This window comes from Scomber japonicus, chromosome 19 (genome assembly GCF_027409825.1).
Source record: "Scomber japonicus isolate fScoJap1 chromosome 19, fScoJap1.pri, whole genome shotgun sequence".
NCBI lineage: Eukaryota > Metazoa > Chordata > Actinopteri > Scombriformes > Scombridae > Scomber > Scomber japonicus.
Window position 1 is genome coordinate 14,730,735 of NC_070596.1, and position 23,911 is coordinate 14,754,645.

The following is a 23,911-nucleotide window of genomic DNA, read 5'->3' on the forward strand; positions in this document are numbered from 1 at the left end:
TGGAGGAGGAGGTGGTTGTGGAGAGAGAGGAGGAGGAGGAGGAGGTGGTGGTGGTGGTGGAGGGGTGTCCACTGTGAGTTGTAGCCCGATTTTGCGTAAATTGTCAGGAGCTGAGCGCAAACTTGGAAGTTGCAAAGGCCGAGATGCGAAGATTGAGTGTTTCTTTAGGCCTATGCGACTTTAAGGGAGGAAAACACCAATAAGAGTTGAGTCAATCCCGTGCGCTGCGCATCTGGAGGCTCGCTTCAAAACTTGATCAGGACGATATTTAACGCCTTGCAGAGAGATAAACGCGCCCTGCACCTTATTGGGCTGTTATCGTAGTGTAATAGGTCTCCGAGGGGGACATTTTCACGGTGCTGGCGTGCGTGTGCAGCCTATAGGCTGTTGTGCAATCTAACAAGTCGTCAGTATTGTACTGTTGGCTTGTGAGCTGGCAGGAATGGCTTGCAGAGCAGACCCAGTAACGTTAAGGAGGCCTATAGGCCGCTCACACAGATGTATGGCGGAGAAAACGTAAAGCTTTCAAGAACAGGTAAAAAAAAAAAAAAAAAAAACCTTAACAAGAACACCTTGATGTGTTTAATCGGAATAATCGGATGGATCCGGCCTGAGAAAGGCTTCACGGTATTCGAGATATTTCCAGCGTCCTTTTCCTTTAATGGTATAGATTCTGTATGTTGTGTAACAACGCAGTAATTGTGCAAACTTATAGGAGCTACTTTGCTTTTATGGTAGAATTTGTTACAGTTTAAGCTTAAATAATTTATCTGTAGTGGAGCAAAGCAACTTTTTTAGTGTAAAGTTTGTCTTTCTTTCTTTTAAAGAAGCCAATTAATTTCGTTGGATCCTCCTTATGTCTATTTTCTAATTGAACATCAAAGAAAGAATGATAAAATACTGGAATGCATTTGTTAGTTTAGATGTGTGGGTTTAATAGCCTGTAGCTCTCTTAAAGCTTTAGGAGTGTGTCACCCCTCTATCTCCAACCTCCCATTTCTCCCCCAAAATTTGAATGCATGTCATTCACTGGAGAGAATGGTATGGGCCCACATGCTGGGAAATTCCCATTCTCCCAGGGTGAGAGTAACCAATGCTATTTAATTTAGGAAGTTCATTTAACTCTACTAATCAGAAAAGTTATTTTGTCAAAACGGTGATATCCTAACTTTTGTTTCCCACAGATGAACAATAAGTACTGAATAATCTCACTTTAAAAGGCTGGTTTTGTGCAGAAACTACAATGTTAACAGTTTATAAACTTTATAATACAGTTTGCTTGATTTTTTTCTAATATCAGTTTTTATTAGAGACAGATTTTAGAATAAAGGAGCACATGGTTATAGCCCAGATTTTATGACTGTTAATGTACTTTTAGTGATCTTTTTGTGGGTTAAAAAGGTGAATAGTTGAGTCAGTATGTGCAGTGGAGGCTGATGGTGTCCATGTTGTTGTCCACTGCCCTTTTTCTGTTGCACTACTGGACATTGAGATGAGCAGTGCAATATTAAAAGGGCATTGGCTGATGAAACAGAGACCCACACCTCCCTTTACTGCCTTAACTCTTAACCTGCAAATGGAGCTATGAGGGTAAATGTGATTGTGTGTGTGTATGTATGTCTGTACTTATAGGAGGGAAAAAGAGGTGTAAAGATGAACTTTGTATTTAGTTTATGGCCCAAACTCAACAGCCATTATCAGTCAGACATCAAAGGAATCAGATAAATTCTAATTTGAGCATTTCATTGCCCGACTTTTTCTTTTTTCTTTTTTTTAAACATCCAACAGTCCATCCAGACAAACAGCATTGTTGCTTATTTAAATGTAATTTGAGTTTGGCAGTGAAGAATGGCTGTCCCCATGTCCACGTGCTGACACATGCTGAGGTCAGCTGCTTTGACAATGTTGCACTACTGTACCATCCATTCTAGCAGTGCAATAGTATTGTCATAGCATTTGGCCTCAGCGCACACTTAACTGGTGCTAAAGGGCTCGTTTCAAACCGGGGTTGTGTAGAAGTGGACTGATGTCTGATAGCAGGTGGTGGCGGAGAGAGCAGGTCCTCCTAAAACTGTTTACCCAGTACTGTATTTACAGAAGAGAGTTTACCCACATTTGTAGGCCCACATGAGTTCTTATGACCTAAATATAAAGTATAGGAAGTGCAGTCACATTGGTGTATTATTTAGTTTTACAGAAATAAGGAAACAATTTACATAATTATTTTTTAAGAAAAACTATAATATAGATTTTTGTCCATCTAGTCTGACAGTTAATTGAAAATCCTCATTCCCCCACCTTTTCATTTACATCACAGCTAATGTCATGAAAAAAGTGGCTAATTATGAAACATGTAGAAACACTTGTGCCCTAAAAGACACCAAAAGAGCAAATGGATTGAAACAAAGGCAGAAAGTTTACAAAAATAAAAATGTATTATGAATACATTTCTGTTATCTTTTCTAGTTTAAACAGTCAATGAATTCTTTGTTAAATCCATTTTTTTCAAAGAGGCTCAACCTGCCAGGGTTTTTTTTCTTCTTTACCTGTGTGTTGTTCTGTCGTCACACCAAACACTGTGACACAGTATCAATGTGCTGATGGTAAAATTAGCAGATGAGGGGGGAAAAAAAGAGGGAGGGGGAGGGTGGAGAGGCTGATGTGTGTTTTTGAGCATCCTCAATGGTAGCAGGTCGATGGGGGGAAGGGGACGTTTGGGAGGAATGTAGGCCCTTCTGCCCCCCCCCCCCCCTCTCGCGTTTGCCTTCTCCTCTCTTTCTAGTTGTGTTGACATTAGGTGTCACAGCTCCGGTGTGTGCCTCATGTTTGAACCCTAAAGTAAGAGACAGTTAAGAGGTTTGTTTGTTTTGATGACTGTCAGCAGACTTCTCTGGGTGGAAATGTTTAAACACAGTGCAGTTGCTGTTACAAGCTGCTGCACAAGGACATAAGTTATTATTAAAAACAGAAAGGAAATGTGTTTGCTTCTTCTTTTTTCTTTTTCTTTTTTTTGGGACACACCCTGCTGAAACGCAATATTTCAGGTGAAATCACCAGTGTGGTGACTGTTGGTAAAGCTTTATCATATATGTTTGGCTGGGGGGAAAAAACTAGATTTGAATTTTAAGAGAGGTGACACAAATGTTAAAATGTGTTTTTGTGATTGCACACAGAAGGGAAAGTAGAATTTGTGAAGCAAAAGGAGACCTCAGTCACTTGACTGTGTGAAATTCTCCCTGAGTAAAGAACGTGACTTGTTTAGGCTTGCTTGCAATGCTTGCTGGGAAATCCTGGAATGTGTGGAATGGGGGACGGTGGTGCTTCTGCAGTTATCTGACTGCATAGAGCAGCAAGTATCCTGCAATGAAACCCAACATGTCAGCGGTGCTTTTTTGAGCAGCTTTTAATGTGAGGCCGAGAAGCCACAGTGCAGATTAAACTACACAGAATACGAGCCAATGAGTTAATGCCATCTGCATTTCATTAAATACAACCAAACACAACTTACTCTAACTGCTACACATAAAATAAATGGTTTGGGTTTTTTTTCCTTTTACTGCTCATGACTGGGTGTGTTTGTATTATGCTCCTGCTGAAAAAGCTTTTTTTTATAATCACTGTTTAAGAATTTGTTGGAAAAATGTTGGAAAGAAAAGAAAAGCTGTGACATTAACATGGAATAAACACATATAAATGTATTTGTGTTTTATTCACACATTTTTTGTGGTTTATAAAAATGTTTCTGATGAAAGAAAGCTATTTTATTTGTCTGTCACCTTCTCTTTCAATAAAGACAATTAAATTAAGCTTTTCAGTTGTTGCTTATTTTTTTCTTGGTAAAAACAATTTTTAAAACAAAGAAAACTATAATTATTAAAAGAAATCAGTTGATGGGCTATAAGTTGTAAAAATCTGATATAGGCTTGAAAAAGCCATTCTGACACCTTGATGCAAGCCAGTCTGGTGGATTAAAAATGAGAAAACATACAATAAAAAAATATACAATAAAGTGAAATAAACAAGAACCTTATCTCACTCTTATCTCAAAAAATGAATAGATCTTTTACCAGACTGCCAAACTGCTTGTTTCAAATATAGTACAGTAGAGGTGTGGATTTTGTTGCGTTAACCCAACATCTTCATTAAATAGGGTTAGATCAGAAATACAAGTTTTGACTCAAAAACAAGCTTCACTCAAATAATGTAATAATACTCTTTTTTTAAATCCCATAACCTCATAAAACATTTATTAATTCTTGTAAACTCATGATGTGCAGGCAATGTTATAATGACAAAGTTTCCAAAGTCACCAAATACTGTGGAAAAATGAAATCAAATGTCTGTTTGATGTGATGAAACAGCTTTTAAATACATGTCTAAGGTTAACAAAGTGTAACGCTGTCTTCTGTTAAAATGTATGCCTTTTGCATTTAAATACAAACACCTTTATAAAAGTTACAGAGGGAGGCCTCGGCCGAAGCATCAGCACTGACATTTTAATAAAATATGAAGCTTAACAGATACTGAATGTTTTGATGGTGTTTCACCTTTTTCTACTTTGATAGCTGATATATATTTTTGACATGGAGCCTACAGTTTCTCTCTCAGGAATACACAGTTTTTGGGTTGATTTGTATCACTGTGATGTCCTTTGTAAAAATCTTTTGTGATATAATCAAATTGAAATCATGTTCAGAAACAACCTAAACAACTTCCTATCGCTTCCTCGGTGTTCATATCATGATAAAAAGTTGATTCAAATATTTAAACAGATATTTCTGCAGTGTGACATATGGGTGAAACTTTAAACAGCAGCTAGGAGAAACTGATACTCTCCACACCTCTTTGTCCTTCTGTGAGAGAGGACAGCTCTTATATCACAATGCATGATGGTGTTTATTGTGTTGGGGGGAAGAAGAGGGGGGGGGTTATAGAGTGTAAAAAGTTGTGTATGTGTATGTGAGTGTATGTTTGTCAGGATAAGTGTGTGACCAAAAGTCCATTTCCAGGTCTCTCCTGTCAAAGGTTCAACACCCAAATAAAAGACATAAAGGCAAAGAGAAAAAAAAGCATTTGTGGAAGATTCAGAACCCCAATATAAATAGCCTGACTAGCTTCACACAAATAGGCAGCAGTTAGAGTCTGACTGATGATCATTTTTCTCCACATGTGCTTTTTCTTTTCAGTCAAGTCTGCTGCAGATTGGCAGTTTAATGCCATCCAAAGGACAGGAGCTGCAGTGCAGGATCGAAGGTCTGGCTACTGATGACACAATCATTCATTGTCTGTTATTCATTAATACAATGAAAAATAAAAGAGAAACAATAAAAGTTTATTTAAAGAGGCATTATATCAAATTAAAGATGGAGATACATGTTTTGTTAAACATCAAATGTCAGAAAAGGATATGGTTAGTTTATGTGTGTGGTGAAAATAAAATAAAAACACCAGATCAAATAGCAGGAAGCAGAGATAAAAAAGCTGTGAATTTAAGCAAGGGTTGAGAAAATAAATCTTAATCAAATGAAACAATAAATCCAGGTGACAAGCAGACAATGATGAAGGAAATCCAAATCGACTGAAATAGCCCCAATACAGGATATGAAATCATCTAGGAAACCTGTGTGTGTGTGTGTTGTGTGTGTGTGTTTACAAGGAGGTGGTGCCAATAAATTAAGTGGGTGTATCCTAATTTGTTCTTGCCTCACAAGTTTAATTTGAGAGATTAAAACAATGCAGCATCCCACTGTGAGTGCCTTGAAATCAAATGAAACTTCACTCACAGAAAATAATAGATTCTTATGTGCTTATATGTCCAAATGTTCCTGAATTATTTGAACAGATATCAGATCGTCTTTAAAGTCTTTTTAGATACTTGATCTGGCAGATAAGATTTTATTCTGTTTTCCTTCCCATGGTTTAACACCAAAGTTTATACTGTTTCTAAATATTAGTGGAAGCTTCATAATGATCGGTGACACATTTCATCTTCATCTCCTCTACTCACTTTTATATCTCTTCCTTTGTGTGGATATCAGTATCAGAGATGAGACACCTGCTATATGAGCAATGAATACGATCTGTAGACTGAAAGTTTTCTCCTGAGTGGCATGTAGGAGACAAACCATACTGCTGTGGCACATTTCAACCCCTCAAGACCATCATTTCCTATGAAAAGAAAAGCTCTTATCATACAGTGAGGAGGAGCCCATCTCCCTCCCAGCTCTGTCTCGATAAAGCTCTTTGTCTGAACAAGACAAGAACAAGAGAGAGATACATAGTTTCTAGTAACTATCTAAAACAGGTTCTCTTTTTGTATGAGTACATGTTAGAGTTGATTATTTAAATGCTTTTTGCTGATGAATGAAGATCCTGATAAACTCCTGATATTGACATCTGTTGCAACCATAGCAAGTGCAAAATCAGATGTGTTGCATTAGGAGACAATGCAAAACCATGCCCCTGACTATCAGCAGATCTGATGTATATACCATGTGTGATCAATAAATTAGCCAAAAAAAACGGACTACATATTTAACTGTTAACACCGTTCTTACTTCTTTTGTAAAAATGAAAGTAAATAAACGTTTTGACAATAAATAAAACATTATCTGGGCTAATTTCTGGCCACACACACAGTGATCTGTTTGCTGCAGAGAGTTAGTTGCAGAGGTGATTCATTGCCATCCAGTGGATTAGAGATGTAGTGCAAATGGAAAACCTTGAGGGGTGAAGTCACCCAATCGACACAAATGGACATTAAGAAGTAATTCCTTGTACTTCTAGTTGAAAATAGAGGAGAGTAAAATTTAGTTTGGTGCTCGCAGAATTTGAAAATTCAACATCAATATGTTAGCCTGATTCACAGACCTCTCTGTGAACAGTTATTATTATAGCTATATTCTACAAAAGAAAGAGTCATGAAAGAGTCATTATGAAAACTGTGTAATCTACTGGACAATCTAAAAAGCCACTAATACTATGTGACTCTACTCTTAGCTGTGATACACATGTAAAAGCAGATTTAGACACATTTTCACACATATATACAGTAAGCCTGAATCTGTTTTCCTTTGAATCCTAAAACTCACTCACTCACTCACAAAACATACTTTCTTTTTTCTATATATTTTTTTAAAACATGGCACAGCAATTTGCATCCAGCAGGTGGAGCAATAATTCACATTTTGTTGTAAAGGAGGCACATCAAGGCTGTAACAAACCCTTCATATTTGCACAGGTGCAGACAGGTCACTGTCTATGACAAGTAGAAGCACATTAGAAGATTTCTCTGAGGCATCGCCATGTCTTCTTCTGTCTCATCTCAGGCACCTGCATTAGCACTCCTGAAAGAAAGAAGAAATGTGAATAATTTAATTCTGTGACTCTATAATTCAGAATAAAAATCCTGTACAGTTTCAATATTTCATCATGATAATAATGCAACCTTAGTTTTAGTTGATAGCATGGTTGAACTCTCTCGGACCGAATTCAGCAGTGTTTTGAGACAACGCCTCGTGGGGCATCTGAAAGAGTTATCAGTGAGAGTAAGATGAACAATGGCTGTCGTGATGAACAATGAAAGTACACAGATTTCTTTTCTGAGAGGACTGACCAGCACTGGAGGAGCCAAGAAAAGATAATTGAGGGGGTAGTACAGCAGGTTGATAAAGGAGGAGGAGTATAGATCTGCGTAACGCATCAGCTGGCTAGCAAACAGCGTCTGTCTGGAGCCACTGCGCAGGAGGCTGCCCAACTGGCCATAGGACAAGTCCATTCTGTAAGTCAGCACCTGCAGAAACACACAAACAAAACATCAGCAAGAAAAGCCTGTACAGATTAAATTAAGACAAGGCAACAATCTGAAACACCTCAGCTTAGTGTTTTTTCTCTGTTGCAAAATGGCTTTCTAAAAGTTTTGCATTATTATTCTGGTGCAATGAACACATTCGGCATCATACCAAGAGCTTCCTAGTAAGACCTACATATATGTCCCATAATTTTATGTTGTTTAAGTTCTCTTTGCACTGATGAGCTATTAACATGAAGAGAAACAGGTAGATTTTGAAAGGATAATCAAACCATCACCTTCATGAGTTGTGTGTTAAAGTCCTAAAGGAATTTTAATGTTCCCAGCAACGCAATTTGATGCTTCCATTTCTTAACTTTAAGGGGACATAACATGCTTTTTGCTGCATAAAATTAATGAACGTAGCCACTGTGACATCCCCTATTGGTTTGTGGACTCCCATTTTGAAGACTTGAGTTTGGCATATTAACCATCGCCATCTTGTTTTGTTTTTTCAGTGGTGATGAGAGGTGATCATATTTGGATGGGAGTGTGGAGCTAGGGAGGAGCTCCCCAGGGGCCAACTACAGCACCTCATGCAACACTATGGTAGCAATTTGCTAATCACAAGGTAGCCCTAAAGCATACCAAGCTTTATCATCTATTTTACTCAAAATGAACATCATGTTGAATTGAAGGAGACTTGAAACTAGCAATTGAGGCCATAAACCCATTGGGTAACTGTTACTGGGGTAATAAATCAAGTGAAAAGTAGAGTAATTTTCCCATAAACCTTATTACAAATGGCCTTCTTTTTAGAGCCAGTAGAGTCACCCTCTGCTGGTCATTAGGGATAATGCAGGTTTAAGGCACTTCTGCATTGGCTTCACTTCTCAGACCAAGAGCTACCTGCTTAGATGTCTAGATTAGATTCTAGATAAATCTAGATTAGATTTTCTGTCATTTCCAAACATGGAGGTGAACGTGTGTAAAACTGCTGCCTGAAAGTTAAATGCCACAGCTTCAGTCTACTCTGAACATTTTGTTACTTGTTACTTCTACTTCATGCTCATGATTGCGTCCTCATGATTCAGGCTCAAACATATGTAGGAGAGTTGACAGATTAAGTAAACAATGACAAAAAGAAGTTCTACTACTGCTGTTTGCTTACGTCACCTCAGGTAGCTGTCCAATCAGAACAGAGCAGGCTCATGGGGAGGGGGACTGTAAAGAGACAGCAGCTCAAACATCCTTTTTCCGACAAAGATTGAACTAACGGGATGTGTCAATTTAATAAAAAATAAGGATTTTTTTTTTTTTGTTGTTGTTGTATTTTTCACTGTAAATCATGCAAAGATATACCAGAGCCTCATAATACAAACAAAAATGTCTTTAATACATCCCTTTAAAACTTCTTAAAAAGCATGAAACTATGCTTTAAAAAGTAGAGCTCACCTTCATTCTACTCTGAATGGCCTTGACGTCAGGACACTCTCGACTGCCGCTGTCCATGTGTCTTCAGATCACAAAACACAGAAAACAATTACCACTTTACTGTTTCATGTACATTAGTTAAACTAACTCATAACTCATGACTTAACTATCAATCATTTGACAGATATTTATATTTTAAATATTTTAGAATAAACAAATTAACTGTGTACTAAGGGCTTTTAAACACTACATATAAGCATAATGTAAGAAAAAGGTACAGATGTACACAGACTCACTTATAAAGCTCAGCTAAGATGACATCAAGACGTTTTAGCTCCTCAAACAAATCTGAAAAACAAAGACAGACTTCAAACCTTCAAAATCCACCAAAAATAACCACAGTAACAGAAAGATGATATCAACTCTTGTTCTTACTTTTCTTCTCCTCCCACACTTGCAGCTCCTTGGTGAGCTCCGGTACAACAAGGAATGTCTTCCAGCCCTGACATTTCTTAGATTTGAGGATGTCGCCAAAGATGTGGTCTCCAACATACAGGATATCCTTACCTTTGACCTCCAGCAGATCACGAATAATGTCTGAGGATCCTGCAACCAGACATGGATTCACAATAAAAGGGATGAAGAGATTGGTTTTATTACATTTTTTATTACATAATCTTAAGGTACAGTCCTATCACTAACCCTAACCCTAAACCCTAACCCACATATCAAAATCACCTAATATCTAAAATAATTGTACCAAGATAGACATTCTCTTTTTTCAGTAATTATAACACATTTATACTCTTTAAACTGATCAAAACTCTTCACAGTTGCGACTACACGTTACACTACTTTAACCTAATCATAGTAAAAGTAGTGAGCAATGTTGCTACTCCTAAACCTCTAAACTTCTTGTTCTGTTCTTATTTATGAATTCAGTAAATATTATGTGATAATTTGTAAAAACAATGCAATAATGTCTGAAAGAAAAGACATAACTAGGAATCTCACCTCCAGAGTAGACTGTACTATGTTGGAGGGCACCTGTGTAAGTCCCAATCCGAAGCTTCCCTGTGTCCTGTATGTCAAAAATATATCATACTGTATGTGAGTGAAACATGCTGTGATTCAACATCAGTATTTAAAACAACAGTATCAGTAACATGTTCATACCGTGTCTACTTGTCTCAGCACAGTCCCCTCTCCAAAGAACAGTGGCTTCCTGGTGTCCACAACCACAAGGTCAAAGAAGGAGCGCCAGGACTTTTTCGGACTTCCAGACTGGAATTAAGAATAAATTTAAGTTCTCATGACTCTCCTAAAGGACCATAGTCGTACATAGTCCAACCTAACATTTCATACTACTCCACTGATCTACGCATGACTGTAAAGTACTGAAAGACACATCACTGAAGACAAAGACTGCAAGCCAGTATACATTGGTGTAAACAAAGCAGGATTTAAAATACTTGGAAAAGTATGAGGAGGGAAATTGATTAAGTGTGAAAGTAAATATCATTTTTGTTTGTTTTCAGTGTAAACTTTCTGAATATAATTGGCTTACCTTAGTGCCGCTTTCCAGCAGGTATTTCATAATGGCCTCGATGAAGAAGGAAAGAAACAAGTTCTTAGAATATTGGTCATTTTGATGGTTGTGTTCCTTCATTTTCATGTAATTTGTAAATGTAAATGTAAATTGAGTTTGAGTGTTAAGTCAATTTGGAAGCTCACCTCAGTGTAGGTATAGTCACTGTTGGTGGCAAGAAAGACTTTGGCCACTTCTCCAATCCGAGTCAGGAGTACACTGATATTTGGCTGTAAAGAAAAAAATTTATTTATTCAAAATTCAAGCTAAGAGACATTTTTATACACAATCCTGTCAGTGTATACTCACATCTTTAACAACGTATTTATCCAAATTCTTTATTGTCCGTTCTTTCAGGATCCCCTACACAGCACACACATAAGAGTGTAACAGTTACTACACAGTACAGACAAAGTTCCTGAATCAAGATGGACACATATCTGTAATATTTCTTATCTTATAAAAAAGTGAGCCAGAATATGAAATATTTTGTCAATTCACCGTGTCGTGAATAAAGTCCATTGCATCCCGGACATCCTGAAACATGCTTCTGTAAGACATAAACAAGTCGCCGTGATGGTAACCCTTCAGAGCGCTGGAAGAAAATGAGCAGTAGAGAAAGAGAATAAGTTAATTGTTCAAGAGAAGAAAAAAGAGCAGACAGGAATGATCACATTATGGCTCACTTTTTGTATCTGCTGCATAAGGTGAAGAAATCCACAAGGCAGGCGTAGAGATAAGTCTCTGCAGAGTGCACGGAAACAAAATGAATAGTTATTATATGTTTTAACTGAATGTTTATTGTTAATTCACATAAGTAAAGTACAAACGTATTAAAATATATAAAGGTAATTGTGAAATCTTTTGTGAAAACAAATTATAGTCAATAACAAAAAGTAAAAGTAAATATTAACCTGAAAGATTGAAGAGAGTGTTAAGAATATAGAAACGGTCGGTGTCATCTCTTTGAATGAACTTGTTGGGGTAGTAGTTGTGAATGTCTTCCCTGTGAAACACAATCATACAGGTGAGTATTACAGATCCAGATACAAGTTTACAGACTCCAATAACTTAGAGTCATTAACATTTCAGGGATGTTAATTACTGTGTGAAATCTTGTGATAATCCACAAACAAGTCATCCCCATTCAGCCGGCTCATCTCAGGTGACTGTCATGCTGCAGTCATTGTTACTGGCTGTGACTCAGGAGGAAGAGCGGGTAATCCACTAATCACAAGATCAGCGGTTCGATCCCCAGCTTCTCCATGTTAAATTGTTCTTGGGCAAGATACTGAACCCCAAATTGCTCCTGAAGGATGTGCCGTAAGTGCGTGTGAATTTAGATCTTCTGATGATCAGCTTAGCACTTTACATGGCAATCTCTGCTATCAGTGTGTGAATAGTTGAATGTTGAGCAATTTTAGTTTTCTTGACTTTTTCTCCAATCAATCACTGAATAGAAACAAAACTGTCTTCCTGTCGATCCAAGATACTGTAACAGTTTAACTTGTAAGTTAAGTAAAGTAAAGTATAAATATCATTTGAATGTACAGCACTCAATATATCTGAAAAAAAGGTGAATCATAGACTTCTGATTTCTTTTTCTTGACATAAAACCAGTGGTTGCAGAAATATTTCATTTACTTAAATCATATGTCTGATTGAAGATTTTTGCCACGAAAAAAGTGTAACTACCACTTTAAAATTAAAAAAAATATAATTAAAAAGTCCTTTACCCTGTGAGGAAGCGGAAGCCATGACTACAGACCAAAACATTCCCATTTGAATCCACCTTCAGGAGAGTCCCGTATGTGGTATCAATCACTAAACCACTGAGGGTAAAAAAAGGAAAAGAGATTATTCAGACATGAAATTAATTGAGAGTTGAAGCAGATACAAAGGAAGGAAAGGACAAATGTGAAGCAACATTGGTGTTTGTACTGAACTGTTTTAAACGTCCCTTAACAGAACTAATATTTTTGTCACATAGTAGAAATTTATTTTTGCCTGAGGTCATCCTTGAAGCAAGATGGCTTATCTCAATGGGTTATACCTCACATCTTCAGATAAAACTTATTAAATTATTGAAACAACTTGCCCATAAACATCCGACATCTGAACTTTCAATTTTAATGTTAACAGATTAATTGATTTCCTTATTGTGGCATTGATCCTCAGTTGCAGAGTGAAGAACTAACCGTGTAGGGAAGTTTTGGTCATACTTGTAGCGTAGAAGCTCATGAGGATAACCAATAGACACCAGTCTGTCTCTTATCAGCTCAAAGCCCAAGCTCTCGTAGTCAGGAGACTTATAAGCTACAAACACACACACATACACACACAGAAAACCATTAGCATACAGCCAGTTATTCTGGTGTAGCTGGTTCAGGAGAAAAGTTCAGAAGCTAGAATATATAGTGATAACCATAATATGTCACATATATGAACAGACAGCACAAATAGGCTCCTCAAGATGAGACAGTAGTTGGCACACAAAGGTCTTTTTGTCGTACCTGCCAACGTGTAGTCCATGTCGAAGCCATAGCATTTGATGTTTTCCAGTGTCAGGCTTCTGTTGACGAACACCCTATGATCGAAAACGATACAGCGACACAGCTGAAGTCTGCAGGCTCATTACAGCAGAACAAAAGATGTTGGAGTACAAGACCTCTGAGCTGATGTGTTGCACAATCCACGTGTGTGTATTGTCTGAGTGAGGTTTCTTAAGGTTAAGCATGTTGTATGACACACTGAGATCTTTGCTTATCAGCTAGTTTGCATCAGTCCAACCAAGAAGTTATGTTCATGTTAGGTTAGAGGGAAGAAGTCATCTAGGGTGAAGCGAATGTTTTGTTATTATTGTTGTTTGATGTAAAGCCAAGATTTATTGCTTTTATTGAACATTTCACAAACTCTGGAGTTTTACCTGAATTCACACCTCAGTTAACTTCTTCTATCTTTTGGCACCTCCTCATTTCCTGCCCTCCAACTGCCTTCAGCGAGCTGGGTGCAGGCTTGTTATCACAATCTCAACGATCTCTGTTTAAATGACTGTCAATTACTACCAGGGAACCAAAAAAAGCATCCATGATGTAATTCTTAGAGACTGTAGTATTCACTGGTGTAAGCTGTCCATGGTTTCCTGTGTCACATGCCCCAGATGCTCTTTATCAGTGACACCCTGACAGTGAGGCCTATCTGCAACTCTTCCAAGCTTAACCCTCTCTGACAGTTCACACATATAGGGTTGCTGTAAATAATTTACCTGTAAGCGCTCATTTTTTTTAAGCGTGTTTCTGCTTAGCATTGAGGATCTTTCTCCTGGAGATCGTTCTGGCAAATAAAAGCTGGTGAGAGATGAGTGTGTCTGATGCAGGAGGCTTACTGTTGAGGGGAGCTACTGATTAAAATATTCAGTGACATGGTGCAAAACCTTCAGACAATAAAAGCTGGTAAGTCAGGAGTGTCAGACAGTTCTGGTAGTTGATAGCTAATTACATATTGCCTACATTGTAATTATTATGTCAACATAGTTAAAATAATGATATGTTAATAAAAATGTATAAATTAATATAGAAAGTGGAGTTGGTGTTGTGACTGATGAAGTAATTACACATACAATGTAAAAAAAATTAAATACTTATTTGCTCTTTCAAAAAAAAATTAAATGACAAAATTTCACATACTCTTACTATGTGAAGAATTTAAGGCTGGAAGCACAGCAGCATCGTGCTGTTGTACATTTTGAAGTATATTTGTGTGTCTGTAATATTACCTTAAAACAAACTGACTCACTTTTGGTTAAAGCCTCTCGTCACCTTGGGCTGATCAGAAGAGAGGCTGGATTCTGTGTCCATTGCGTCCATTGTCTGTAAACGAAGGCTGCTGATGTCCAACTCTCCTGTAAGTTATCACAAAACTGCTCTGCAGTCTACAAGTCAGCAGTTTTTTGGGCTGCCGCTCATCGGACACGCATTTAAAATGCCAAATTTACTCAAATTTTGTGGGGGAGGACCTTTGTTCCTGTTGTTTGTTGTTTGCAGCCTGAATCTCTTCGTTAGTGACGTAAACGGCCGCAGGACACACGCATCTTGCCTTGAGCGTTTGTCTGAGTTCTTTAGCTTTGAGCGTGCAGATTGTGTTATCAGGGCAGCACACATGTGGCGTGGCTGCGTAATTAGGAGATCCCTGATGTCATCCCCACCAGAGCTCATCAAAACAAAACAGTCACATATTTAAATGACTGATTTGACTTGTGTCGTTACCAAAAAGTTACACTACTGTAGGCGTATTTCTGTCACGTTTCCAAGTTTAAAATAGATGAACACTGTGACCCCAACTTGAGGTCCTCCATGCAGCATGAAGTTTCTGCAGCAGGATAGTGCATGTTGTGATGTGTATCTGTATAGCCCGAGGCCTCACTGAAACCTTCAGTGACTAAAATTTGTCTTAAACTACAAGGATGTCTGTCCACTGAAGTCAATATAAGCCTTTGGACATTTTAAAGTTAATATACAGAAATTTACCACTGAAATAACACCACACACATGTAATTATTCGTACATTCAAACTTCAAATTGCAAAAATAAAAAAAATTAAAAATTGTAAATATAAAATACAGTAAAGCAACATTTATTAATCTCATGGTGCAGTAATGCATTATTCACAAGACTAACTTCATAAACACCTTTATAGTTGCTATCATGTTGTGCATGTGGACTTACAAAACACCAAAATGCAGTTGCAGCGGTGAAACATTTAAACTGTATGACTACATCAGTTATATCTTATATTTTCAGCTAGTAATACACTTTAAATCTTGTCAGTGTGATATAAACTGGTATAAACTCATGTTTGCCAGTGTACTGTATTTCAGCTTATATATCTGTAGGCCTACATATCATAATTTGGTCTCATATAGTTCCATGCTGTTAGGTGTCTCTGTCTGTTCAGTGGATTGTTCCCTCTGTGACTTTTCAGATTTGCAGTGCATCCTCTGAAACTCTGCAGCAATCTCCAGCGCTGTCAGATTCTTGGTCTCAGGGACGTTGAACCACACATACAGCCCACAGGTGGCGCAGAAAAACAGGAATAGGAGAAAGCAAAAGTAATCCAGATTCTCCTGGAAAGGAAGCGTTTGAGACAAATGTGTGAGTCAGTCTGAATGGTGCATTTTATTTAATTCCAAATAAATATCTGCACCAAAGTGTCACCTATATTGTTGGTCTATTGTCCTGTAGTTTGAAATCTGATAAAGATAATAATGTACTGACCACTAAGACAGGGAAAAGCATCCCTAGCACAAACAGGCCTGTCCAGTTGACGGTGCAAGCTATGGTGTATCCAGCTGATTTGAACGACTGAGTCAACATTTCCCCTGGAAGAGGAGCTGTAACTCCAGCTGGGGGTGAAGAACACATAGAGATATCACCTCTATTCATTCAAAAAATGAATATTATTTAAACTGAAATATCTGATAAGATCTGGAGTGATTAACATACCAGGTCCACTGGCAAAAAATATTATGAAGAAGAAAATGAGGACCATGCTGCAGTACGGCATCCAGGAGATTTGACTCTGAGGAAAACAAAAAAAATATCTGTTATACATGAGTTTATGAGTGGCTTGAGTTACTGTCTCTCAAGATGTGACATGTTTTAAGCCTCAAAATGTGCAGCAACATGCCTCCAGCAGCAGCAACTGGTGGGGGTGTGGTGACTCACTTGCAGGTACAGGGTGATGGTGAGGAGAACAAGCGTAGCCGACATTCCCATGTATCCTCTGAACAGCAGCAACTTTTTGCCTGTAGTCTCAATTAACATGAACTGCAAAATCAAAAGGATATTAAGCAATGATTGCACTGAATTATGCGACCACATGGGGGCGGTATAACTGTGCATTGGGACAGACATCATTGATGGTTCATATTACTATAAGGGGGCACATTTTAAGAAAGCATGATGTTTTTTTTTACAATGTGTGAGCATGTGTAAAGTATATTATTCTCAAAACTCACTGATGCTAATAGGCCATAGAAAAGATGATTAGATATCAGTGAAACAGGACTTACACAGGCTATAGAGGTGAACAGCTCACACAGCCCTGTTCCCAAGGCAGCATAACGTAACTGACCCTCTTGGATTCCTGCCGCACGAAACACATCAAAAGAATAAAAGTACACCTGGAGAGAAGCATTTGAATATAGAGATGACATGCCATATTACATGTCTATTCATAAACCCACAAAGTTAAAGACATTTTTAAATATAAGCCCTACTGTACATGCACAGTTTTGAATATAGCATGTAAGGTAGGTCTGAGTGCAGGGAGAGGGAGTGGATTGTTGATATTGTTTTTATTTTTTCTCTTTGAAATTAAATACATTCATCATTTTAACAGTATGTTTAAATGTCTGGTTTGATTTGACTGGAAAGAGGGACTTTTAAGGAAAATGCATTAATGCTAACTGGAGCTTAGTTGGTCCTTTTGTGTTGGACTGTTATTAAACATCACCAATCAAAACTCATTCATTGCCCCCTGGGGATGAATTTAAATAAACTCTACTACTGCTAAAACTTTTCAAAAAGCAAAATTTATGTATTAATGTATGTGTACCTGCTCTGAAATACATGTGCCTAAAATTAGCTTATTTAAACTGATTTTATCTCATCATGAGGAACAGTATCTGTTTCTTGTATACACACTATAACGTTCTCTTTGAGCACACCACTACAGCACATCTATTTGCCTTTAATGTTTACAAAAGTAAATTAATACTATGTAATGCAAAATAATTAAATTTACAGCCTCAATATGGCCAAAATCAGCCCTTCATGTGTACGCTCTCATAACTTGTATCTACACTTCTAATATAATATATTGACACATCTGTGGATGCTGAAGCCTCAAAACTGAACACTTTAGCTAGTTGGACACAATCAATAAGTCTCATGTTTTGCAGACCTTTTGCTGACTATTGATTTTGTGCATCATTGTCTAAAAAAAGAAGTGAAATGTCAAATTATGCAAAAAAAAAAATGCATTTCATCCCAAAGTGCAGTAAACATTTCACCAAACTGCTGAACAGCATTGAGTGTATGACATATCACTCACGGCATTGATGCCACAGAGCTGCAGCGTGGTGAAGGCAACGAGGATAGTGAGGAGCTGCCAGCGGACTGTTTGGTTCTGAATCAGCTCTATCACTGAGAGGCTGCGAACACTCTGCAGGGCAGCTTTCTCCTGCAACATCTCCTCCACCTCTTTGCTGTAGTCCTTGTTGCCCCATAGCCTCTTTATAGCTATAGGAGAGCATGAAGATGCAGCAGATTTAAGGAGTGATCAAACCACTGAACATCACAACAAGCATAATATTACAAACTTGAAAGTTCAGAGGATCCCCTGAAGCAAAAGATGTATACTCGCACCTTTCTCACAGGCCTGGCGGTCTCCTCTGTCGAGCAGCAGGAAACTGGGAGACTCTGGCAGGAAGGGCAGGGTGAAGAGCTGAAGTAACGCAGTGAAACCGTTGAAACCAAGCAACCAGGGCCACCTGTCCTCTGTCCCAAGTAACTCACTGCAAGGACAAAATCAAGTTAACTTTATGCAGCAGTGTAGCACTCACAGTATAATATCATGGCACGCAGACAAACACTAACTGGTAAAATGTTTTGTTTGAAATCATGAATGTTGTAAAGTTTTATGAAAGCTAGGATCTTATTTTTGCAGTTTGGGTCATCATTTCTTATCAGTAATACTAACCAGTGGTAGAAGAAGCGTCCGTTGGGAAAAGGGAGTTTCTGTTTGCTTATGGCTTCAGAGACATATAGGTGCTACTAATTCTCAAATTGCCACTACTGAAGTACACATTCTATGTATAATATTTTCACTTTATTTCATCTTATATATGAAATATTATTAAATGTGTTTTATTTTTTCATCTTTTGTACATTTTTCTATGTTACAATTATGTCTTTTATGATGAGAAGCACTTGGTGGATATCATTTCTTTGATTGTAAATCACTTTGAACTGCATTTGTATAAATATTGTGGTGCGTTACATATATTTTGATTAAAGATTTAATCCATATTGCCCATATGTACAAAGAAGACACCACAGAGCTCTGTTCACATGTGAGCTGTCATTTGACCCCAGCACCACCTGACTCTTTCCTTAACTCTATGCACAGTATCTATGACGTTGGCCACCTCACCTGATCCCCAGCAGCTGACCAGAGAACTTCCCCAGTGAGATGAAGGTAGCGATGGTCACTCCCACCATCCCTCGCAGCCTCTTGGGAGTGCATTCGACGAGGTACAGTGTATGAGCTGAGAGACTGACTCCTAGAGGCATACACAAGGGGATCATACATTTTGAGAGTCAATAATGATCAATAACAGGATGATGAATGACCTGAAGAACTTTGAAATATTATAGTCACAAATAGAAATCGATTGTCTGTAGGGTTAAATGGGGGAGCCAAGAGTGATGGAGCAGCCATCTATGAGGATATTAAAGAAGAAAGAGAGATTAAATGAGTTTCTTCATATAGTAGATTCACCTGCATTGATGCCATAAAGTAATCGTGCCACCATGATCATCTCAAAGGACATGGCTGTTTTGCTCAAGAGCATCAACACAGCTCCAATTATAGCCACAAAGTTGTTTAATAAAAGGCATTTTTTTCTGTGGGATAGGGAAAAAGAGACATCTATGTTAGAGTCTTAAGCCATTTTGAAAAATTGGTTGTTATTTTACTTTTCTTTTAAGATGCTTAATTAATTGTTACTTTTCTGTTTGTGTTCACTGACCTGCCGAATTTTGCGATCAGTGGACCAGCCACCAGTGCCCCAAGTAATCCCCCAATGCAGAAAATGGACACAGTGAAAGACCAGATGAGAGAGAGCTGCCACTGCTGCAAAGAGAGTCTGTATCTCTGCACACATGTCTTGTTCACCAGCTCCTGTATAAACTGCAAGTATCACAAGTACAGTTCAATATTCAATATTCATTTTCTATACATTCATGCCATCATGATGTATGTTTTGTTTTCGCACGGCTTCAGAAGTTTTTGACATTTTAACATGAATTTGTGAAGTAGTTGTACTCACAGGAGAGGGAGAGGTCATCACAGATATACAGAAACCATATTGAAATGTCCCACCGATGCCAGAGATAAAAATAGCAGCGATTACAACAGGACAGTCCAGCTGCAGAGATTTAGCATATGAACTGTTTTAATGACAATATATTTTACTTAAAATCAAAGATGTTGGATCAACAAATTCATCTTCATTATCACATGTTCTAAAGGTTACATTTGTCAGCATCTATATGTTAAATTATTAATGCTGAATACTCATCTTGATTCTGCAGGCTACAGCAATCATTTATTCCTAAAGTTGGCATTCACATACTGTATTTATAAAGAAAAAAAAGTGAGGTGGACACAAAATAATCTTAAATATTTCCTACCAGGAGTGTTAGGTATTGTAGCATGGCTGGAGCTCTGTTGTTTTCATGTGCGAAGTCTGTACAAATGGTTCACATGTTAAGACAGTGCTGCAGACATGTAACTTTGCACTGAAATGATTAACTTTTTATTGAGGCCAAAGAGGAAATGCCACAGTTTGTCTGTTTGTGTATGTCTCAGGATACTATTTGTGTTTGCTTAAGGAATTTGCCCAATGATTTGACAGACTTTGGACAGACAGACAGTGCTAAAAAAGTTATTTATTGTCTTGCAATCTGTTTGAAAGCTTAGGGAAAAGAAAAAAAAACTCCAACATGACTGTGAATTCCCCATAAAACCTGAAACTCCTGAGGATATTTTATTTTCTAATATTCCAATCAAGCAAATAAAGCATCCATATTTAAATATTTTAGGCTACATGACTTCTTAAAGACCTTCCAAAATGTGAAGTGAAGCTCCTGTGGACTGTTAATCTGTAATGATTGTCATTCTGTACAGTAGGTGTGAACAAAGAGGTCCAACGAAAAATATCCCTCACAAATTCTAAGAAATCCCCCCAACCCTTACAACAGCCTTTTACTGGTTAACTGACCTCTTTGGTTTATTGTCTACAGTGAGAAAATACATTATGTTGACCGATTCATAGTGCTAAAACACTTGAATTCTTCCGATAACCGTGCACACATCATCACCAGCTGAAAACCTGTTGGTGGATTTGGTGTGATACCAAATCGTTGCAATCAGACACGTCCCTTCATGTGCAGCCTATGAGAGTTAAACCTGCTTCTAATGAGACACACAAACTCGATTCAGAACCCCCCCCCCCCCCCCCCCCCCACAGTATCACTCTATGTCAGGCAGATGTCACACAGCTGACCTCCAGGAAGGAGCTGGTGATGGCTTGTCTTGCATCATCTCCAGGAGGCGGCGGCTTCAGATGACACCCTCCAGACAGACAGACCACTGAGAGACTGAAACTTCTAAAAAGCTGTCAGGAGGACTGTTTCCTTTCTCCTGCAGAGATGAAAAGCCTTGCAGCTGCCAGAGAGACTCTATTTACAGCTTGACACAAGCAATAATGGCTGACACTGCATAAAAACAGAGGCACCGTAGCCATTTTACATACCATCTGTTTCAATTTATACACAAGAGTAACGCAAACTCAAATAAAAATGGATGATGCCGCACCCATGCTTCTGCACTGTGCAATATTGTTGAAATAATGAGTGATCACTGAGGCATCCACATATGTACTGATAGAAAGAAGGATTTAAAAAAGGCTTGTAAGAGACAGTGTGGTCATGTATATGATTGTTTCTTTGGAGGTCAAAGGAAAGAAGCATTACATCAAAGGAGCCATTGTGTATTGTCTTTTACTTTTGGATGTTCTTGGTTAATTAAACTCTAAGACTGACTTTTGCTCACTGTGTAAATGATGTGTAAGTGCTCGGCTGGTTGAATTCTTTCAGTCATCTGATGAGGCGCACGGAAGACACCCTGGTGAATGAGCCAAAAAGTGCTACCCTGTTCTTTCAGAGTAACAATGGGAGAAACAATATAGGAGGAAGAGAGGAAATTTATGATGCTGAGATCTGAGAGAGGAATATAAAGATGTGCTTTACTGTGTCAGAGGTGGAAAAAGTGTGGCTAGGTACTGATTATAAATGGAAACTATGGAGTATACTGCATCTGATGAAGGTGGATGAGAAGGATGACTGGTTTTACAGCCACTGAGAACAGAGAGAGGAGGGGGAAAGAGTATAAAAACCCCTGTCCTACTTTTGAAAAACAATTCTGTCCTCAGATGAAGCAGATGTAGCCATCTAATGCAGGACAAAATGACACCAGTTGTATCACACTCCCAACACTAGACATTTTACAAAGGTCTCCTCAGTAACAACAGTGTAAACAAAGACCAGCTGTACAACTGTGAATCAGCTGAACTTTATCAACTTTATTGTTGAATGGAAGTTATTTTGAGCAGCTGGGAGTCTATTTTCAGACCACCCACTGTGAGCAAAACACAGAGTTGTATATGCTCTTCTCTGTAAATCAGCAGCTACAGCTCAAGCCACCTGCCCGTCACAATGCTCCAGTGTGCCTACCGAAAGGTGGACTGCTTTACATCATGGTAACCTAGAAATAATACAGTAAGGACTGTGGAGATTAATAACATTTTGCTCCTCTTTAAATACAAATTTGAATTAAAAAGCACTTAAATGCTGCACAACAGCTACAGCTTATATTAGCATTTTAGTGAAAAATCACTCCCAATGTTTACTATCAGGGGGCTGCTGATGTGGCAACATGATACAGGACAATTTAGATTTAATGCTTAAAAATTGAGATGAGAATTAATCAAAAATTCATGTTAATAAAAATGTTAATAGTACACTTTAATTTGTTACCATGTAAAATATCTGAGCTGTATTGTTTTTGCATCAGATCATCAAGAAAAGTCTGTTTTTATTTCTTCCATATAAACTAAAGGCATTTCAAAACATCCATTTACAAAGAAAATAGTTATCATAATCAGAGTAAAAAGACCATGTGTAATTCGCATGCAAGTGTAGAATGTGAACCCAAGAATATAAAGCTACAGCCTGAATACATGCTGTGTTTTTGAAGGTGTTTTTGAAAAGTCTGAATGGCTCAACCTCTCCCTGTTCCTTTTTTTGATTGTTTGTTTTACCATGCTAGCAACGATGCTCTAAAGATGACAGTTGTTTGGTCCACTACTTTGATCCAGACTGAAATATCTCAACAAAAGTTGGATGGATTGTCATGATATTCCATACAAACATTCAGGGTCCCGCTAGTAGGTCTATCTGTAGACTCACAGTATCTATATAACACAACCAGGCAGATGGTTAAGGTAAGGGGTCAGAGGGTGTGTGTTGTGTAGTGAAGTAGGTTTCCCAAGGGGGTGAAACCTGACTTTGATGATCACCTGACTTAACTAAAATGGCAACCCTGGTAAATATTATATCCGCTAAACATCAGCTAACATCAGCGGGTTAGCATCCTGCCGTTGGCGTTTAGCACAGCCTTGCAAAGGCTTGAATGACTGTAGACTGTAAGCTTGCTTATTGTAGTCTCTCTCTTGAGAGCCCACCCGCGTAATGAAAGTGCAACAATAAATTATGCCTTTAATGAAGTCAGCCCACTAAAGTCTTTCAAACTTCTTTCTTCTAGACGACAGACAAGAAAAATTCTAAATGTTACTTCAGCATTTTCACTAGAGCTGTTATTCATTTTCCCATTACAATTATCATAAAGACATTTATCATTATCCCGGCATTTATAAAGTCTTGTTAAACACAATTTCTGCAAACTTTTTATCCAAAGTATATTCATATCCAGCACAATGTAGTAAAAGTAGAAGTAACTGATGGATAATGCTCAATCAAGCCATATTTTCTATATATGAACATGCACTGACTCTATTATGTTGTTTTTATCTTTCAGTATGACAAAGCTCTGCATGAAAGATGATGAAAGAAGAAGTGAAAACTTATGAACCAAAATGAACAAGCAAATTCTTTTGGATGTGACAATGAATTAATTAAAATTAAATTAGTCAGTACTTTTCCTGTCAAACCTAATGCCAAAACCATTGCTGTGAC

At 37.9% G+C, this 23,911-nt stretch overlaps 2 protein-coding genes across 3 annotated transcripts; both read right to left on the reverse strand.

Moving 5' to 3' along the window:
• Nucleotides 1–7,143: 7,143 nt before the first annotated feature.
• Nucleotides 7,144–14,756, reverse strand: nt5c2l1 (5'-nucleotidase, cytosolic II, like 1). Its single transcript, XM_053339941.1, has 18 exons — nt 14,607–14,756; nt 13,325–13,398; nt 13,010–13,127; nt 12,548–12,643; nt 11,726–11,817; nt 11,498–11,555; nt 11,313–11,406; nt 11,121–11,174; nt 10,958–11,041; nt 10,791–10,826; nt 10,400–10,507; nt 10,238–10,304; nt 9,659–9,829; nt 9,520–9,571; nt 9,245–9,305; nt 7,616–7,792; nt 7,448–7,526; nt 7,144–7,346 (listed from the first exon to the last, which is right to left on the reverse strand). The coding sequence occupies exons 1-17, from the start codon at nt 14,675–14,677 to the stop codon at nt 7,455–7,457; spliced, it is 1,485 nt and encodes a 494-aa protein (XP_053195916.1). The 5' UTR covers nt 14,678–14,756; the 3' UTR covers nt 7,144–7,346; nt 7,448–7,454.
• Nucleotides 14,757–15,463: 707 nt separating this feature from the next.
• slc2a11l (solute carrier family 2 member 11, like) lies at nt 15,464–20,433 on the reverse strand. Of its 2 annotated transcripts, XM_053339973.1 has the most exons (13): nt 20,288–20,433; nt 19,924–20,022; nt 19,624–19,784; nt 19,374–19,498; nt 19,026–19,155; nt 18,239–18,387; nt 17,925–18,112; nt 16,882–16,992; nt 16,535–16,636; nt 16,313–16,388; nt 16,085–16,212; nt 15,706–15,933; nt 15,464–15,668 (listed from the first exon to the last, which is right to left on the reverse strand). In XM_053339973.1, the coding sequence occupies exons 1-12, from the start codon at nt 20,309–20,311 to the stop codon at nt 15,712–15,714; spliced, it is 1,515 nt and encodes a 504-aa protein (XP_053195948.1). In that variant the 5' UTR covers nt 20,312–20,433; the 3' UTR covers nt 15,464–15,668; nt 15,706–15,711. The 2 variants fall into 2 exon arrangements, with proteins under 2 accessions (XP_053195948.1, XP_053195947.1); XM_053339972.1 differs by having other exon boundaries at nt 15,464–15,933.
• Between the last annotated feature and the right edge of the window lie 3,478 nt (nt 20,434–23,911).

Bases quoted from the DNA above. Each gene is read 5' to 3' on its own strand.
- nt5c2l1 (XM_053339941.1), bottom strand. From the start codon at position 14,677: ATGGACGCAATGGACACAGAATCCAGCCTCTCTTCTGATCAGCCCAAG. The intron at 11,175-11,312 runs GTGAATTGACAA...TGTGCTGTGTAG, and splicing joins TGGACTTTATTCACGACACG to GGGATCCTGAAAGAACGGAC. The intron at 11,042-11,120 runs GTGAGTATACAC...TTTTCTTTACAG, and splicing joins ATAAATACGTTGTTAAAGAT to CCAAATATCAGTGTACTCCT.
- slc2a11l (XM_053339973.1), bottom strand. From the start codon at position 20,311: ATGCTACAATACCTAACACTCCTG. The intron at 19,499-19,623 runs GTCAGTGAACAC...CCTATCCCACAG, and splicing joins CTGATCGCAAAATTCGGCAG to AAAAAAATGCCTTTTATTAA. The intron at 18,113-18,238 runs GTGCGAGTATAC...GCTCTCCTATAG, and splicing joins CCGCCAGGCCTGTGAGAAAG to CTATAAAGAGGCTATGGGGC.